Source organism: Rana temporaria, chromosome 2, assembly GCF_905171775.1.
Source record: "Rana temporaria chromosome 2, aRanTem1.1, whole genome shotgun sequence".
Classification (NCBI taxonomy): Eukaryota; Metazoa; Chordata; class Amphibia; order Anura; family Ranidae; genus Rana; species Rana temporaria.
Window position 1 is genome coordinate 519323591 of NC_053490.1, and position 20463 is coordinate 519344053.

General features: G+C 44.4%; 1 protein-coding gene across 1 annotated transcript in view; it reads right to left on the reverse strand.

Moving 5' to 3' along the window:
• LOC120928709 (OX-2 membrane glycoprotein-like) overlaps positions 1-20463 on the reverse strand; it is a 42161-nt gene that overhangs the window by 3348 nt on the left and 18350 nt on the right. The window contains exons 3-4 of the mRNA XM_040339702.1: positions 15772-16098; positions 6501-6815 (exon numbers count right to left, since the gene is read on the reverse strand). Of these exons, the coding sequence (XP_040195636.1) occupies positions 6501-6815; positions 15772-16098 (642 nt within the window). The remainder of the gene's footprint in view (positions 1-6500; positions 6816-15771; positions 16099-20463) is intronic.

Consider the following 20463-nt stretch of genomic DNA (forward strand, 5'->3'; position numbering starts at 1 on the left):
GGATCTCCACCCTAAAGTGAAGTTGCGCTGATCGGCCCCCTCCCCCCCTCCGGTGTCACATTTGACACCTTTCAGGGGGGAGGGGGGTGCAGATACCTGTCTGAAGACAGGTATTTGCACCCACTTCCGGCCACACGTCACGGGCAAAAGACGGGTTTTTCTCTGACATCCTGTCCGTCCCCCGTTGTGTGCTGGGAACACTCGGCTCCCAGCACACAGCGGGAGCCAATCGGCGGGCGCAGCGCGACTCGCGCATGCGCCGTAGGGAACCGGGCAGTGAAGCAGGAGCGCTTCACTTCCTGGTTCCCTCACCGTGGATGGAGGGGGGAGCAGCAGGGTGACGAGCGATCGCTCGTCCTCTGCTGTGGACACCGCTGGACTCCAGGACAGGTAAGTGTCCTAATATTAAAAGTCAGCAGCTGCAGTATTTGTAGCTGCTGGCTTTTAATATATTTTTTTAGTGGCACATCCACTTTAAGGTAAAAAAAACTCCTTTAGTGTAGCAGCCCCCCAGAGCCCCCCTTTTACTTACCTAAACCTGGTCTTTCCAGTGTCAGGGACGAGCACACCCACTCCAGCCTGCGTCTCAGGTCAGTCAAATCCAATGACGCATGAGCCGGGGGTCGGGCCGAGTCTTGCTGTCTGTCAATGGACGCAGCAGCAGGACTCGGGAGCACGGCCGTCCCTAGAAAATCGCTTCCCCCTGGGGGCACTCGATGCGGGGAGGAGCCAGAAGCGCTGCTGAGGGACCCCAGAAAAGGAGGATCCGGGCCACTCTGTGCAAAACCCTTGCGCAGAGAAGGTAAGTATAACATGTTTGTAATAAACAAAAACAAAAAAAAAAAAAGCTTTACAATCGCTTTAAGATAAAAAAAAAACTTCTGCCTTTACAACTCCTGTCATTTTAATTAATTTTTGTATATTTTTTTTTCCTGAAAATATGCATTTGATAGCATTTAATATAATTTGACATAGAAATTACAACAGCCACCATTTAATTCTCCATGCCCTCTGCTTTAAAAACCAATAGGTAGATTCACGTAGGGGAGCCTAAAGTTAAGGTCGGTGTAGCCTAGCGTGTTTACACTACGCCGCCTTAAGTAAGAGAGGAAAGTACATGATTCAGAAAGCACTTACCTCCTTACTTAGGGCGACGTAGTGCAAACACGGCGGGCGTAAGGGCGCCTAATTCAAATGGGTTGGGGGGGTGGGGGCGTGTTTAATGCTAATGAGGCTTGACATCCTGTTTTTTGACGTTACTGATTATTGCGCATGCGCCGGGCGCCTACATTTCCCAGGGCGCATTGCGTACGGGCCTATTGATTTCGACGTGGACGTAAACGACGTAAATCCCGATTCGCGGACGACTTACGCAAACGACGTTAACATTTCGAATTTTGCGGCGGGAACGGCGGCCATACTTAACATTGGCTAGGCCACTAGAGCATAGCTCTAACTTTAGGCGGCCTATCCCTTACGGAAACGACGTAATTCGACGGCGTAGGCCTGGCGTACGTTCGTGAATCGGCGTATCCCCTCATTTACATAATCTACGCCGGCCGCAATGGAAGCGCCATCTAGCGGCCATCAGAAACATTGCAAGCTAAGATAGAACGGCGCAAGCCGGCCTATCTTAGCTTTGTTTAAGCGTATCTCTGTTTGAGCATACGCTTAAACAAACGCCGGCGTAGATTCAGAGTTAGGTCGGCTTATCTACTGATAAGCCGGCCTAACTCTTTGTGAATCTACCTACATATACAGTATAATGTTTGGGGGTTTTAAGTAATTTTCTAGCAAAAAATGCTGATTTTAACTTGTGTGAAAAATGTAAAAATTGCTCTGGAAATGGTTAAAGAAGAAGTCTTACCAACATTTTTTAACTTTAAGTGAATCCCCAGGGGATCAAGAGCATGTAGCATATGGACGTGCTCTGATCATTCCTGCCATTGCAAAGCAGCATGGTCGGACAGTTTACCTACCGCTGACAACGCTGCTAGCAAGGAGATGGCATTGTGTGACAGATCTGGTCTGTGACAGCAGATATCGCTCTGGAGATCAGCACTGCCATTCACGTCAGATCATTTAGTGATTCAGGCTGTGTGGGGTATATGCGGCTGCACATAAACATCTAAGACAGATGTATGGCACAACCCCGCAGTGCTGTGTGATCTTTAACTATTATGAATGAACAATCAGAGCTGCGGAGCTGTATCATATATGACACTGACCCAGCAGCACTGATTATTCATTCATAATAGTAAAAGATCACTTGACACTGCGGGGCTGTGTGATCTATCTACTGGACTTGCGTATGTTTACAGCAGCCACAGATAGTCCATGGGGCTAATTGCTCATTCATAACAGTATAAGAACAGTCATCTTAGATGAAGGGTTGGGGGCTCAATGCTGGCTGTATCTCCCCTTACAGCAGCACCCATAAATTGGGCTTCAGACTGGGGTGGAGCTAAAGCCAGCAGAGGAGGTTCTTTTAATCTGCAACAGGGCCAATGATCAGAACCGGACCAAGGGCTATAGACACTTGGTCCCCTAGGGCAGTGTTTCCCAACTCCAGTCCTCAAGGCACACCAACAGGTCATGTTTTCAGGATTTCCCTCAGATGAAACGGCTGTGGTAATTACTAAGGCAGTGAAACTGATCAAATCACCTGTGCAAAATAATGGAAAGCCTGAAAACATGACCTGTTGGTGTACCTTGAGGACTGGAGTTGGGAAACACTGCCCTAGGGCAGGGGTTGGGTTGTTGCTGATCAGGCAGCACAGCTGGTTCCCCTGCCCACCCCATGATGTCATCCTATCAGCAGGGCAGGTGGCAGGTAGAGCTGCAGATCGGAATGGAGAGTTCCTCCTGCGCTCTGCCCTACCGATACGATGACATCGTCAGGCGGGCGGGGGAACCAGGACTGAGCACAGCCTGGAGTCCTGTGCAGGGAAGCAGATGTTAGAATAGGAAGAGAGGAAAGGGGGCGCAGACTGCAGAGGCAATGAGAAGGGGGCACTGAAATTGAAAAGAGGGCACTGTAATATAAAGGGGTCTTCACTGTAAAGGGGCACTCTAATCATTACAGTACAGTCTTTTATATCACAGTGCCCCCTTTACATCAAAATGTGCCCCATTTACATCACAGTGCAATCCCCTTTACATCACAATGCCCCCTTTACAGTGCAGTCCCCTTTACATCACAGCCCCCCCCCCTTTACATTACAGTGCCCCCTTTACAGAGCAGTCCCCTTTACATTAATGTAAAGGGGCACTGTGATGTAAACAGGACTGAACTGTAAAGGGGGCACTGTAATGTAAAGGGGGGCTGCTCTTTAAAGGGGTCTGCACTGTAATGTAAAGGAGTCTGCTCTGTAAAGGGGGCACTGTAATATAAAGGGGACTGCACTGTAACTGGGACACTTACACTGTACTGCAATCATTACAGTACAGCCCCCTTTACATCACAGTGCCCACTTTACAGAGCAGTTCCTGTTACAATAATGTAAAGGGGCGCTGTGATGTAAAGGGGGGCTGTGATGGGAAGGGGGGCTGGGTACAGAGACTCCGTGAATATCCCACCCCCGACCTGCCCAAACACCACACCGGCTGGGTAATAAAGAGCACAGAAAAAGACACCTGTCGTGGACATTCCGTTACTGCTGCTTTCACCATACACCTCTAGACGGCGGAGGAGCCACGAGGTAACGTGCCAACCAAAACAAACCAGCAGCTCCTTTGGGAGTAGTGCTACACACACACACACACACACACACACAATTAAAAAAGGACAAACTAATTCACTGGATGTATGCAAAAAACTACTTGATAAGAAAAGAATGATGTACCTTCAACCCATTACTAGATCGAGAATTTGGACTTTCATGGTACGGTATAGACTTACACAGTAAAGTTACAAAAAATATACATTTATTATACAAAATATACATCATAAATACCGTAGATACTAGCTACTATATGTGGGGCATCCACTTTTCTGACGCAAATTGGAAAAATTTGGTGTACAAAGTAGTTCCGCAATATTATACACTGAGACTATTCTTCCAATTGCAAACTCTACATGTTTCGCGGTTGACCGCTTCTTCAGGCGTATGTTATGTCAGAAAATTATCTACAAAAGTCTATACCGTACCACAGGGTTTGACAAATTTGCTTGGAATCTAGGAGCCAGGTAAAAAAGTTAGGAGCCAGAAAACGCGCCCCGTCAAGCTCGCGTGCAGAAGTGAACACATATGTGAGTAGCGCCCGCCTATGTAAACGGTATTCAAACCACACATGTGAGGTATCGCTGCGATTGTTAGAGCGAGAGCAATAATTCTAGCTCTAGACCTCCTCTGTAACTTAAAACATGCAACCTGTAGAATTTTTTAAACATCGCCTATGGAGATTTTAAATGGTAAAAGTTTGTCGCCATTCCACGAGCGGACGCAATTTTGAAGCGTGACATGTTGGGTACCAATTTACTCGGCGGAACATTATCTTTCACAATATAAAAAAATTGGGATAATTTTACTGTTTTATTTTTTAATTAAAGAAAGTATTTTTTTCCCCCAAAAAAAGTGCGCTTGTAAGACCGCTGCGCAAATACGGTGTAACAGAAAGCATTGCAATGACCGCCATTTTATTCTCTAGGGCAGGGGTCTCCAAACTGCAGCCCGAGGGCCAGATGCCCTTTGCTAGCCTTTATCTGGCCCTTGGGGCACTAGTCCTCCCACTGACATCAGCAAATGGGCACTATGTTTTTCACTGATACCAATGATGGGATACTATTCCTCCTACTAATACCAATAATGGGGCACTACTCCTCCTACTGACCACCAACCCTGAGGCCGTATCTCTTCTCACTGATGCTGGGCTCAGGACATTTTCTCCGGCCCTCCCAAAGTCTGAAGGACAGTAGACTGGCCCTTTGTGTGAAAAGTTCGGAGACCCCTGCTCTAGGGTGTTAGAATAAAAAATATATATAATGTTTGGGGGTTCTAATTAGAGGGAAGGAGATGACAGTGAAAAAACACATTAGAACTGCTGTTTTACTTGTAATGCCAACAGCCACCACCAGGTCACAGAAGGAAGCTTGGGTCTTCGCAAAGCCGCGGCCTCAATTACCGGCTGTGGCGGGCCAGCCGCGATCGTGTGGCGGGGAGGTGGGGGCGCATGGAGACACAGGATCCTGTGCCTCCATGCGCCCCCACCTCCCCCGCAGCGCGATTGCGGAGGGCCCGCGACGGCCAGTAATTGAGTTTGCAGCTTTGCGGGCTCGTAAGGCCGCAAAGCTGCGGTCTCAATTACCGGCGGGCGCAAGCGCCAGGCCACAATTTTTTGTCGCAATTGCGACCGGGCGCCCCGATTTTGTCGAGCCCCGTCATACCATGAAAGTCCATATTGCCTCCACAAAGTCCAAATTCTCTATTTAATTCACTGGATGGTCTCTTTTTTTTTTTTGCCGCCAATTTTCTACATTCCTGTGCATTTCAAACTGTATATTTATCTGTTTGCCCAGAGTTTCTCCTTAACCACTTCCATACCGGGCACATATACCTCCCTCCTGACCAGGTGAAATTTCAGCTTCCGGCACTGCGTCGCTTTAACTGACAATTGTGCGGTCGTGCGACGTGGCTCCCAAACAAAATTGGCGTCCTTTTTTCCCCACAAATAGAGCTTTCTTTTGGTGGTATTTGATCACCTCTGCGGTTTTTATTTTTTGCGCTATAAAACAAAAAAAGCAACAATTTTGAAAAAAAAAACAATATTTTTTACTTGTTGCTATAATAAATAGCCACATTTTTTTTTTCCAAAATTTTTTTTCTCAGTTTAGGTCAATACGTATTCTTCTACATATTTTTGGTAAAAAAAAAAAAATAATAATAATAAAAAAAAAAAATCGCAATAAGCGCTTACAAAATATGGGACAGAATTATTATTATTATTATTTTTTTTTTTACTTGTAATGGCGGCGATCTGCGATTTTTTTATTGGGACTGCGACATTATGGCGGACACATCGGACACTTTTGACGCCATTCACATTTATACTGCAATCAGTGCTATAAATATGCACTAATTACAGTATAAATGTGACTGGCATTGAAGGGGTTAACACTAGGGGGTGAGGAAGGTGTTAAATGTGTAGCCTGGGTGTGTTCTAACTGTGGGGGAAGGGGGGTGACTGGGGGAGGTAACCGATCTGTGTCCCTATGTACAAGAGACACAGATCGGTCTCCTCTGTCCCCTGACAGGATGTGGAGCTCTGTGTTTACACACAGAGCTCCACGTCCCTGCTCTGTCACTGCTGATCGTGGGTGCCTGGCGGACATCGCTACCGCCAGGCACGCGCATCGGCATCTCTGGGGCGCGCGCGCCCCCCAGTGGCCGGAGGAATCCAGGACGTCAATTGACGTCCTGTTGAGTTTCCAGAGCCACTGTGAAGCCGTCATTTTACATGTGGCCGGTATTCAAGTGGTTAAAGAGCTTGGCTGTACTTACTGTGGACACGTAGTTTGGTTGTCCCGTGTGTGGAGCCCTTTGGGAAACTGTTGAACACACATTTGTATTCTCCTTCATCACTAATGGCGGCTTTCCGTATGGTGAGGGCCGACACATGGGGAGTCTCCCGACATAAATGCACCATCTTCTGATACTTCTCTTCAATCTTCGGTGGTCCGTCTCTGTAAATCCCAATGTTCTCTTTATTCTTCGCCCAGGAGACTTGTGTGACGTTTTCTGGGTTCCGCAGGTAGCATCTCAGTGTTACAGCATCACCAACCTTGACTTTATGGTTCTTTTCTATCAGCACCTCACCTGGAAATTAAAAAACAAAACAAAAACTTGATAAATATAAAAGCACATAAACTTAAAGCTGATCTCCAGCTTGTGACTGGACAGTGAAAGGAGAAGCAGCACACTAAAGCAGGTCAGGTCATATTCAGGTATTAACATAGTTTACTATGCTTCAGTTAAGAATGAACACAGGCGCGATCTGTACATATCACTCACTGTTTTGATTCATTCATCCATCCGGAAACATCCCCCACAGCCAGCTGGAGAGGAGGGAAGCTGGCAGCACCGCAGCGGGGAGGGGGAGGGGGGGGACAGGGCGCCAGGAAGCACAGGGAATAAGCACAGCACGGTGTAATTAGGGTGTGCCTAGGCACACCCTGTAGACACGCCTATATGTGTACAATATTATACAGAACTTTATTACTGTGATGCATTTGCCTATATGTCTCAGTCTAATTCTCCCTTCTTGCCCTGTGTGATTCTGTCCTCGGCTACCAGGTTATTGACGTGCTAATGTCCCCTCACTATTTCTAAAGGTTAATTGATCTATTGTGTTGTGTGAAGGAGATCTGTGTTTAAGTGGCTTGTGTTAATTATTCTGATTGCTCCAGTGTGGTAATTATCTCTCTATATGCGGGGTCGAGTTGTCTAGTTAATGTATTTAGTACAACTAGTAATCAGCGTCCTTGATGTCATTGTCTAAAGAAAATGTGTTTTCAGCATCGGCTCCGTCGTGTCTGCCTAATCATCTGTATGGAAGCCCCAGTGTGAGGGGGCGGAGATTTGTCATTGTAACAGTTTTGGAAATTACATATAAGCTGTGTGATATAACATTAAAGTCTGTCTTGTTCTAGCAGTAAGCCTGGACTAATGTGTGGCTTAATGGGCGATCTCAGGAATATTCCTCCTAGTGGAATATTGGGGTGATGTTCTTATGGAAGAAGGGAATCTTTGACGGGGATATCATACCGATACCGTCACAATTACCTTGTGTCTTTTATATTTCTATCTGTGTATTAATGTGTAAAAATCTCTGGGCCAGATTCAGAGAAGAAGTACGCCGGAGTATCAGCAGATACTCCGGCGTACTTTCAAATTTGCCGCGTCGTATCTTTATTTGTAATTCACAAACAAAGATACGACGGCATTTGGCTAAAATCCGACAGGTGTACGCCTTCGGATCTTAGGATGCAATACTTCGGCAGCCACTGGGTGGAGTTTGCGTCGTTTTCCGCGTTGGGTATGCTAATTAGCTGTTTACGGCGATCCACGAAGGTACGCACGTTCGTCGCATTCTCTTACGTCGTCGCTAGTTGGCTTTTCGCGTCGCAAAGTTACGGCTGCTATTTAGGTGGTGTAACAATAGACAGCCCATGTTAAAGTATGGCCGTCGTTCCCGCGTCGAATTTCTAATTTATTTATTTTTCGTAAAACGTCCGGGAATACGAAAGTACGTAACGCACGTCGCCGTTCAAAACATTACGTCGGGGCGACGTCATTTCGCGCAAAGCACGGCGGGAAATTTCCTAACGGAGCATGCGCAGTACGTCCGGCGCGGGAACGCGCCTAATTTAAATGGTACATGCCCCATTTGAATTAGGCAGGCTTGCGCCGGACGGCTTTACGCTACGCCGCCGCAAGTTAACACGCAAGTGCTTTGTGAATCAAGCACTTACGACGAAAACTTGCGGCGGAGTAACGTAAAGGTGATACGTTACGACGCCGTAATTGTTCGTGAATCTGGCCCTAAGTGTCTATGTATCAATCATAATTATATTTAAAAAAGGAAAAATACATATTTTCTCATAACAGATTCAGGTTCTGCTTCCTTCTTTGTAGTACCTCACTTCCTCTTTTGTCTATATAGGACAGGAAGTAAGAAAAACCATCGGAAGGGATGCAAAAAAAAAATTTTTTTTTTTTGTTTTTTTTTTATTAGTCTCTACTCTATCCAAACATTGAATCCTGTAAACAATTGTTTTGTTTTCAAAAAGGGGCAAGTAGATAGAGATAAGCAAGTAAAACTGAATACAATATATCTGTGGTCTCCAAACTGTAGTGAGTGGACCTTAATCCGGCCCTTGGGGCACTATTCCTCTCACTGATCTGAAGCACTATTCCTATCACTGACACCAACAATGGGCCACTATTTCTCCTACTGACACCAACAATGGGGCACTATTCCTCCTACTGGTGCCAAAGATGGGCCACTATTTCTACCACTGACACCAACAATGGGGCACTATTCCTCCCACTAACACCAAAGATAGGGCACTATTCTTCCTACTGGCACCAATGACGGGGCCCTATTTCTCCTTCAAATGACCACAGGTGCTATGTAAATATTTAAATCCAACTGACCATCAAGCCTGAGACATTGTTAAAGCGGGGGTTCACCCTAAAACTACTTTCTAGTATTACAATGTCCCGACACATTACAATACAATTATGCCCTTTTTTTTTTATGCTGTACATACCTCGGTACAGCTAGTTCACCCGCGGCTTCCGGGTTGCGAATCCCGCGGGAGTGGGCGTTCCTAACTTGCTGGTGATTGATGCGATGACCAAAAAGGAGCTCCCCCCCCGTCGCGTAAGCTGCGTCACGATTGTCGAAAGGAGCCGAACGGCGGTGCGCAGGCGCAGTATAGCGCCGACTCGCCGTTCGGCTTCTTTCGGCAATCGTGACGCAGCTTACGCGACGGGGGGAGCTTGTTTTTTGTCATCACGTCAATCACTAGCAAGTTAGGAACGCCCACTCCTGCGGGATTCGCAATTCGGAAGCCGCGGGTGAACTAGCTGTACCGAGGTATGTACAGCATAAAAAAAAATTAATAGGCATAATTGTATTGTAATGTGTCGGGACATTGTAATACTAGAAAGTAGTTTTAGGGTGAACCCCCGCTTTAAGTTTCATTGACGACAGGACATTTGCTATTCCCACTGACCACAGTCTGGCCCCACCAAAGGCTGATGGGGCCCTTTGTTTTAAAAATTTGGAGATCCCTGCAATATGTGAATATGCAACATTTAATATTTATCTAGAGAAAATTTGTTTTGGTATTTTTATCCTAACTGTATAATACAGGACTTGTTTTCTATATTATACTATACTATACTATTTTGTAAATGATATCTTATTAGATGTTCTGTGATCTCAGCAGTAGACATGTGCACTGCCGAAAAATGTGTTTGTTTTCCTTTTATTCGTTTTTTAGCTTTTTTCGGAAATCCGAAAATTCAGAAATCCGAAAATTCAGAAATTGGAACTAAACAAATTGCACATGTCTACTCAGCAGTACCTGTGTTTTAAGGCTTCTCTTGCAACCATAAAATTATACAAAAACCCCTCAGGTTCCTCCAGTGTAAATTGGCACCAAGGACACTAACCTGCACGATAAATCACAACTGCTATTTTCTTTTCCTTTTTTAATCCTTTCTCATTTTTTTTGGAGATACAGTTTTCTTGTTTTAAGCATGTAATATAATTAAATACAGTTGCAAAAACATACAAACTTCCTTACAAAACATGTCAACAAAACATAGTTCATGGGGGTATTTCATACGTTTGATATCTTCAAATCTAAAGATATAGTATGAAGAAAGAGAGATTAGAAATTGTGGAGTCCTGAGAACAGTAGTGGGGTTAGGTCAGTGGTCTTCAAACTGCGGCCCTTTGCTTGCCTTTTTCCAGCCCTTGAGGCACCATTCCATCCACTACCACACCAATGACGGGGCACCATTCCATCCACTACCACACCAATGACGGGGACACCATTCCATCTACTACCACACCAATGACGGGGCACCATTCCATCCACTACCACACCAATGACGGGACACCATTCCATCCACTACCACACCAATGACGGGGCACCATTCCATCCACTACCACACCAATGATGGGGCACTATTCCTTCCACTGACACCAGTGTAGTAGCACTATTCCTTCCACTGATACCAACAATAGGTCACTATTCCTCCACTAAATACCAACAATTGGGCACTATTCCTCCCACTGACACCAACAATAGTGCACTATTCCTCCACTAAATACCAACAATAGGGCACTATTTCTCCCACTGACACCAACAATAGGGCACTATTCCTCCACTAAATACCAACAATTGGGCACTATTCCTCCCACTGACACCAACAATAGGGCACTATTCCTCCACTAAATACCAACAATAGGGCACTATTCCTCCACTAAATACCAACAATTGGGCACTATTCCTCCCACTAACACCAACAATAGGGGCACTATTGCTCTGCTAAATACCAACAATGTGGTACTACCCAATCCTCCCACGGACACCCACAATAGGGCATTTGTCACGATCAGGCGTCGGGCTTGAAGGCCAATTGCAATAGCAGTGGCAGAACAGGTACACAGGCAGTCACTTCTGGCAGATAACACAGGCTCCCCTGAGGTGCGGAGTCTAAGTACTAGCTGGTTTCAAAGAGAAGACGCCAAGATTAGTCGTTCATATAGGCGGATGCCTTGTCTCAATGCATGCATTGTCAGCCCAATTGTAAGTGCAATACTTTTTTAAATAAATATCGCTGTTGAAGCAATATTACGCTATGGGGATTCTATCTTTTCTCCCTTCTGAGATACATTTGAAGGTACCATCTAGGATCTAGGAACCGGACACCCCTCAGTCTTGTTGGGAGACTATAAAAATATCCTGTGCCTATACTGACCGCTGTAGTGGTCATTAGCTTCGGTAAGCTTATCACTTGGGTGTTTTCTGGTGGATAGATCGCATGGATCTTTTCTGATGTCACATCTTGAATATCATATCAGCTATTCACCTGATTCACATTGGATCTTTCATTCTTTGTATTTTTCAATTATCCACCATTATTTATGTTTGGACCTCACTTATTACACTTGTCTACCATATAGTATGAATTCTGATTGCCTGTGCATTCAGGAACCTTTTTCATAATCACATTTCTATATATTTTATATATAATTGTTTTACATTGTTTGTGTTTTTTTATATATATATATATATATATACCTATGTTCACATTATAGGTTTCACTATCAATCATTATTAGTTTTTGCGCTGAACCTATTTTTCTCACTAGCTGGTTTTCCCCAGAGCTCCTGATGGTGGAGATGGATTTAGCTGCAAGCTAGTACCATGTTGCGTTCCTCAAGTTTGCCCCACCAGGGTGTGAGCAAGCCGGGGTCCAATAGCGGATAAGCAGACAAGGAGGAAACAGCAGCGTGGTCAGTAAACAAGCCAAGGGATCAATCATGAGTGGTTGCAGGTTGGGATCAGGCAGTTGAGTAGTCAAACACGGTGATTGCAGGTACAAATGGCAGCAGAGCAGACAAATCGCAAGGCACTGGCTGGGAAGCCACAATAACCTGGCAAAGAGAAAGTGCTGAGACAAGGCTTATATAGGAAGTTCATGGGAGGAGCAAGGGGTACAAGGTTCAAGGCAATCAAGACACCAAGCAGAGTAGTCTAATGGTTAGATAGGTTTATCCAGCAGATTAGACAAGGAGCTGTCCATCATCCCAGATAGCTCAGTGGGAAGAGACAATGCCAGACACAGAAGAGGTCCCAGGTTCAAGCCCAAGTCCTGACAGCACTATTCCTCCGTTAAATACCAAAAATGGGTACTATCTCTCCCACTGATACCAACAATAGGGCACTATTCCTCCACTAAATACCAACAATAGGGCGCTATTCCTCTGCTAAATACCAACAATGGGGTACTATTCCTCCCACGGACACCCACAATAGGGCACTATTCCTCTGCTAAATACCAACTGTAACGGTCACCACCGTTTACGATATTCCCATTCCATCAACCACGACAGCTCATCTGACACTCCACAATCTAGCAGACACGATCAATTTCATTTCCCAGAGTAACGAGACAAGCTCCGTTCTCCGAGTCAAAAGTATGAACCCTTTAATGGTTAGCTCTCAGGTTTATATACAGTTACAAGGCATGTTTCAGTAATCACAGGAACAATCAAACTCTCCACCCCCAACATCACTCCATGGGCTTCAATCACATTCTTTTAGATAATTACATAGAGGAGTTAATTATCCCCCAGACGTTACGTCTCCGACAATAAGTGATTCACCTGCATAATACACATTTCTATGTCAGACGTTTTGGCACCGATCTGACATAATTACTACAGTTGACAAGTACATTCCACACATAAAACAGTATTAGCATACATAATGAGAGATCCAGGAGCCAGGCTGTCTACCAAGCTCAAATTCACCTCACCCCAGTACAGCCTCAATTAGCATCTCAAAAGCATGTGTCCTCACATTGAAGGAGACACTCTTATTGACCGGGTGTGGGTCAGCATGAACCAAACTGTAATATTCCTGCAATATGAATTATCAGTTATCAGTCACATCCCATGTAATTTATAATTAATATTTCTCAGTCACCCTATGCCCAAAAGGGGCACAGGGTGAACCTAGACCCAAGAGTTATTAGTGACGCTGGCACAGGAGTACCCCTCATCCTTCAAAAGTCTCTAGTTGTCACGGGTCATTCCGTTACACCAACAATGGGGTACTATTCCTCCCACGGACACCAACAATTGGGCACTATTCCTCCACTAAATACCAACAATAGGGCACTATTCCTCCTACCGATACCAACAATGGGGCACTCTTCTTCCCGCTAAAATCAAGGATGGGACATTGTTTACTCCTACTGACGCCAGGGCATTTTCTAATCCCACTGGCCATGGACTGGCCCCCTGAAGGACACTTAATTGGCCCTTTGTGTGGAAAGTTTGGAGACCCTTGGTGGTAAGAGTCCAAGGCCCCAGATTTTTCAAAAGTTTTAAGGGGATCCTCTGGTAGTGTAGATGAGTACAAAGGAAGAACAGAATTAATTTATTTCTTCCATGATAGAGTTGAAGGGAGGGGTCTTTTCCAGGTTACGTAGTTAGTAAGGTTGAAAAAAGACACAAGTCCATCTAGTTCAACCATCCAAATATATGTATATATAATCGTACAATCCCATATACCCAATTCTATACCCACAGTTGATCCAGGTCATTAAAATTATTTTTTTGGCATAGAAGTATTGTGTCCTTAAAAGTTTAATGGTATGAGTTAATATGGAGGTTCCTCACCGCCCCCAGTAGACATGTCTTGGAACATTTTAAATTTGGAGGGACCAAAGCTAAATCAATAGAGTCTGGGGCACATGCGCGCACCGCTGGTAAAACCGCTCCCACTGCGATTGGACACAGCGGGAGCCAATCAGCGAGTCTGGCGGACGTGATGTCCCCTGGGACCCGCTGATCGCTCTTTTTTAGTTTATAGCGCAAAAACTAAAAACCGCAGAGGTTATGAAATACCACAAAAAGGAAGCTCTATTTGTGGGGGGAAAAGGACGTCAATTTTGTTTGGGTACAGCGTTGCACGGCCGCGCAATTGTCAGTTAAAGCGATGCAGTGCCTTATCGCAAAAAATGGCATGGTCATGAAGGGGGCAAATAAGCACGGGTCTTATATTAATTTTGGCAACAAAAGACACAGTAGGGCTTATTTTCGGGGTAGGTCTTACCATGTAATGTGCTGTCTTCTCTCTCCCTTCCCCTCCCTGCCTGTCAGGAATCCCCAGTGTGAACTGAGTTAAAATGCTTGTAAAATCCCATAATCCACTCTATTACAGTATTATATAATGTACAATGTGTGTGTTTCTGTAATATAATTGTGCCAAATACCTTCTTTATATCGCCACTCTGCGCTTCTGTGACGCGCCGGAGCTCTCTTCCCAGCAATTATATAGTATAATTATACAGAAACACACACATTGTACATTATATACTACTGTAATAAAGGGGATTATCGAGTTTTACTAGCTTTTTAACCCCTTCCTTAGCGGCTCCATAATAATATGACACCGGCAGGAACCCTCCCTCCAGGTGGTCGTCTTTTCTTCCCGGCCATCTAGGGCACCTGCGATTGCCGGCGATCATGGCAGGAGTGGGGATCTGTGCGTGTGAACACGTAAACCTGTCAGAGGTGAGGAGACCGATGTTGTGTTCCCAGTACAGAGGAACACAGATCGGTCTCCTCCCCTTGTGTGTACCCTCCCCCTACAGTTAGAATCACTCCCAGGGAACATAATAACCCCTTCAGCGCCCCCTAGTGTTAACCCCTTCCCTGCCAGTCACATTTACACAGTAATCAGTGCAGTTTTATAGCACTAATCGCTGTATTAATGTAAATGGTCCCCAAAACGTGTCAAAAGTGTCCAATATGTCCGCCGCAATGTCACAGTCACAATAAAAATCGCAGATCACTGCCATTACTAGTAAAAAAAATAATGCCATAAATCTATCCCCCATTTTGTAGACGCTATAACTTTTGCGCAAACCAATCAATAAACGCTTATTGCTATTTTTTTACCAAAAATATGTAGAAGAATACGTTTCGGCCTAAACTGAGGAAAACATTTTTTTTTAAATGTGATATTTATTAAATCAAAAAGTAAAAAATATTGTGTTTTTTTTTCAAAATTGTCGCTCTTCTTTTGTTTATAGCGCAAAAAATAAAAACCGCAGAGGTGATCAAATACCACCAAACAAAAGCTCCATTTGTGGGGGGGGAAACATAAAGATTTCATTTAAATACAGCGTTGCATGACCGCGCAATTGTCATTCAAAGTGCAACATCGCTGAAAACGAAAAATTGGTCTGGGCAGGAAGGGGGTGAAAATGCCCGGTATGAAAGTGTTAACCACTTCCATACCGGGCATTTTTTTACCCCCTTCCTGCCCACACTAGGGCTTATTTTCGGGGTAGGGCTTATATTGCAGACCGCCTGTAAAATAACGCTAGGTCTTATTTTCGGGGTAGGTCTTATTTTCGGGGGAAACACGGTAGATGGAGATGGGAAGAACAAGGCAGAATTATGATGGATTGTATTTCTTCTGGAGGCCAGTAGTAATGGGTTAGAATCTCTTACCAGAAATCGTCAGACAGACACGCCCCTCTTTGGCTCCTGTCGGGAAGGCATTGAAAACACAGACGTAGCATCCTTCGTCCTCCAAATCGGCTTTATAAATAGTGATGGCTGTCCTGTTCAGCCCCGGCATGCTGACATTCAGCCGATCGGCATACGGTTTGTCCACCCTGGCTCCTTTCCCCTTTATGTATGTTGCCAGGTTAGTGTCACCGTCCTTCCCAATCTTCTTCCAAGTCACTTGGGCCACGTCATTCGATGTCTGTAAAAGGCACGCCAGAGTGGCGCTCTCCCCAAATTCCGCCTGTACATCTTCAGTGTGGATTCTCTCTGCCAAAGGCAACCAAAACGAATCAGTAAATGAAGTGTCTCAAAGTAAAACTAAAAGGCAAAACTTATTTTTAATTTGGGTAATGCCCTGTACACACGGTCAGAATTTCCGATGGAAAAAGTCCGATGGGAGCTTATCATTGGATATTCCGACCGTGTGTCTATGCCCAATCTGACTTTTTCCGCCGTCTGAAATTCCGACGGACTTAGATAGAGAACATGTTCTCTATTTTTCCGACAGAAAAAATTCCCATCAGAAAATCCCTACGTCTGTATGTATTTCCGACACACTAAAAAACACGCATGCTCAGAATCAAGTCGACGCATGCTCGGAAAAATTAAACTTAATTTATCTCGGCTAGTCGTAGTGTTGTACGTCACCGCATTCTTGGCGGTCGAAATTTGGTTTGACCGTGTGTATGCAAGACGGCTTGAGCAGAATTCCGTCGGAAAAAACAGCCGTGTGTACAGGACATACGAAAGGGTTACGACCCATGTCATATTTTTTTTTGTCATCTGTGTCCCATTGGGGAGATATCACTTCACTTCCTTTCCCATAGCCAAACAGGAAGTGAGAGGAAATCCCTCCAAATGAAGGGAATCCCTGGTTGTCACCAGAACTAGTGTCCCCATCGGAGGATTTTCCTTTTATTTCCCCTTTATTACTGTTCAGGGGGACAACCCAAATGTGTGGATTTCGTTTCACTTTCAATGATAATGGTTGAAGAGGAACAGGTAATACGACCACCCAGGTAATGCAGGAATACATGCAGTTGAGTTGTTTGGAAGAAACACACAACACTATGGGCCAGATTCTTAAACGAGATACGACGGCGTATCTCCAGATACGCCGTTGAATCTCTAAGTTGCGCGGTCGTATCTATGTGCCTGATTCTTAGAATCAGTTACGCATAGATTTCCCGTAGATCCGACTGGCGTAACTGTGTTAATCCGTCGTATCGTAACTGCATATTTACGCTGGCCGCTAAGTGGCGCTTCCGTCAAATTCCGCGTCTAGTATCTAAATTAGCTAGATATACGCGAATTCCCAAACGTATGCACGGCTGACGCAGTAAAGTTACGCCGTTTATGTTAGGCTTTTCCCGGCGTATAGTTACCCCTGCTATATGGTGGCGTAAGTGCGGCGTACCAATGTTTAGTATGGCCGTCGTTCCCGCGACAAAATTTGAAAATGTTACGTTGTTTGCCTAAGTCGTCAGTGAATGGGGCTGTACGTCATTTACGTTCACGTCGAAACCAATGACGTCCTTGCGGCGTACTTTGGAGCAATGCAAAGTTCAGGAAAAACGTCAATCACGTCGGGTCACAGTACATTTACATAAAACATGCCCTCCTGATCCAAATTTGAATTAGGCGGGCTTACACCAGCCGATTTACGCTACCGCAACTTACAGAGCAAGTGCTTTGAGAATACAGCACTTGCCCGTCTAAATTGCGGAGGCGTAACGTAAATCGGACACGTTACGCCGCCGCAAGGATACGCGCTCCTACGAGAATCTGGCGCTAAGTGTGGAGAAAAAGAGGCACAGCACACCAACATCAAAACCTTATCCCAACTGTGAAGAATGGTGGTGGGGGCATCATGGTTTGGGGCTGCTTTGTTGCGCCAGGGCCTGGATGGATTGCTATCATCGAAGGAAAAATGAATTCCCAATTTTATCAAGACATTTTGCAGGAGAACTTAAAGTGGAGGTTCACCCTAAAACAATTATCTAACATTACATCCAGCATACTAACAACATGTACAGTATGCGGGTATTGTTTTTTTTTTCGCCGTACATACCGTTATATTGTTATTTTCCCCCCGGCTTCCGTGTTCTGATTCCCGCGGGACTGGGCGTTCCTATCCCTGGGTTAGCTGATTGACGTCTGGTGAAAAACTTCCCATGGCGCATAAGGCGCGTCACCAGTTTTCCGTAAATAGCCGACCTGCAAATCGGCGATATACGGAGCCTGTGCCCGCCGTGTAGAGTTCACGGCGCAGGCGCCATATAGAGCCGACTCGCAGGTCAGCTATTTGCGGAAAACTGGTGACGCGCCTTGTGCGCCATTGGAAGTTTTTCACCAGACGTCAATCATCTTACCCCGGGATAGGAACGCCCAGTCCCGCAGGAATCAGAACCCGGAAGCCGGGGGGGAAAATAACAATATAACGGTATGTACGGCGAAAAAAAAAATACCTGCATACTGTACATGTCATTAGTATGCTGGATGTAATGTTAGATAATTGTTTTAGGGTGAACCTCCACTTTAAGGCCATCTGTCCACCAGCTGAAGCTCAACAGAAGATGGGTGTTGCAACGGGACAACGACCCAAAGCATAGAAGTAAACCAACAACAGAATGGCTTAAACAGAAGAAAATACGCCTTCTGGAGTGGCCCAGTCAGAGTCCTGAAGTCAACCCGATTGAGATTGCTGAACTATTGTGCACGTCTGATCTACAACTACAGGAAACATTTGGTTGAAGTTATTACTGCCAAAGAAGGTTCAACCAGTTATTAAATCCAAGGGTTCACATACTTTTTCGACCTGCACTGTGAATGTTTACATGGTGTGTTCAATAAAAACATGGTAACATTAAGGCTCCATTCACACCTAGGCGTAGGGCGTACAGGCGTTTTTACAGGCGATTTTTACCGACGTTTTTCTCGCGAGTATATGCGCGTTTGCGCGAGTATGCGCGCGTTTTCGCACAGTGGCGTTCGACGTTTTTGTACTCTGTCTTTTTCCATATTAGCCAATAAGAAAAATGATCATCCCTGACATCACTTGTTGCTCTCCTAGGAATTTGTTATTCCTCTTCCTGGGATTTCAGCAACACAGGCGTCAAAACGCTTGTACAAGCGCGTGTTTACGCGCAATACGCGCGTATCAGGCGTTTTACATTGACTTCAATGTAAAAAAAAACGCTCAAATACGCGCATATCGCGCGCTAGGAGCGACAAAAAAGGGTCCCGAACTTTTTTGAGCTACAGGCTACAGGCGTTTAGGCGTTCAGATGTGAACCATCCCCATTGCCTTTCATTACTTTTCGTCCCTCTGGCGTTTGTGCGCGTCGCGCTACAGGCGTAAAAACGCCTAGGTGTGAATGGAGCCTTAATTCTTTGTGTGTTGATAGTTTAAGCAGACTGTGATTGTCTATTGTTGTGACTTAGACAAAGATCAGATCACATTTTATGACCAATTGGTGCAGAATTCCATATCATTCCAAAAGGGTTCACATACTTTTTCTTGCAACTGTATATGCAGAAGAAAGAAGGGAGGGGCTGTGTTTTAATGCATATGTTTCTAAAAGTTATACAAACTCAGTACTTTCTTATCATGATTTAAACTGCTGACCTAGTTAACAAGAACTAGCTGATATCTTTGCTGACACAACAGGCTGCTCCGTGAATCAGTTTAACAACAGTGACTCACAGGGTTTGTTTCTATGCAAACTGTTGACAGCTATGTCAATAAAAACTGACAGGGGTTCTAATCCCTCCCCACTTTATCCAAAACTAAAATAAAGTTTTACCTTTAGTTATACTTTAACAAACGTCGAATCACAGAGAAGATAAGCTAATTCTTAACCCATTCCTGCCTGTGCCTGCATTAGACATGCGCACTGCCGAAAAAAATTGTAATTTTTTCCTTTTTTGATTTTTTCAGAAATTCTAAAAATTCGGAAATTGAAAGATTTGTAATTGGTAAATTTGTAATTAGAAAATCAGAAAATTCAGATTTTCGAATTTCCGAATTTTAAATTTTCCAATTTCTGCATTCCGAATTCTCAATTTCAGGATTTTTCGAATTCCAAATTTCAGAATTTTCAGAAATTCGGAATACAAAAATCTGAAAATAAGAACGAAAGAATTCAAAAGAATGAAAAACTCGAAAATTCTAAATAATAACTACTAACAATTACTAAACTATTAAATTATAGGTATTGAAATTTCCTTTCAAAGTTGGCTGTTAGTGAACGTAACGGATACAAATTTATCCGAAGTTACAAATGCTGCATCTAAACGAATGGAACAAAACTAATTAATAAATAATAATAATAAAACGTTTTTATTATTATTGTAATTTATTATTATTAATTTGTTACGTTCCATTCGTTTATATACGGCATTCGTTATTTCGGATAATTCGTAACTTCGGATAGATTCGTATTCGCTACGTTCACTAACAGCCATATTTAAAAGGAAATTCCAATACCTATACAGTGGAACTTTGGATTACAAGCATAATCCGTTCCTGAGAGAATGCTCGTAATCCAAAGCACTCGCATATCAAAGCGAGTTTCCCATAGAAGTCAATGGAAACAAAAATAATTTGTTCCGCATTGACTTCCATGGCAT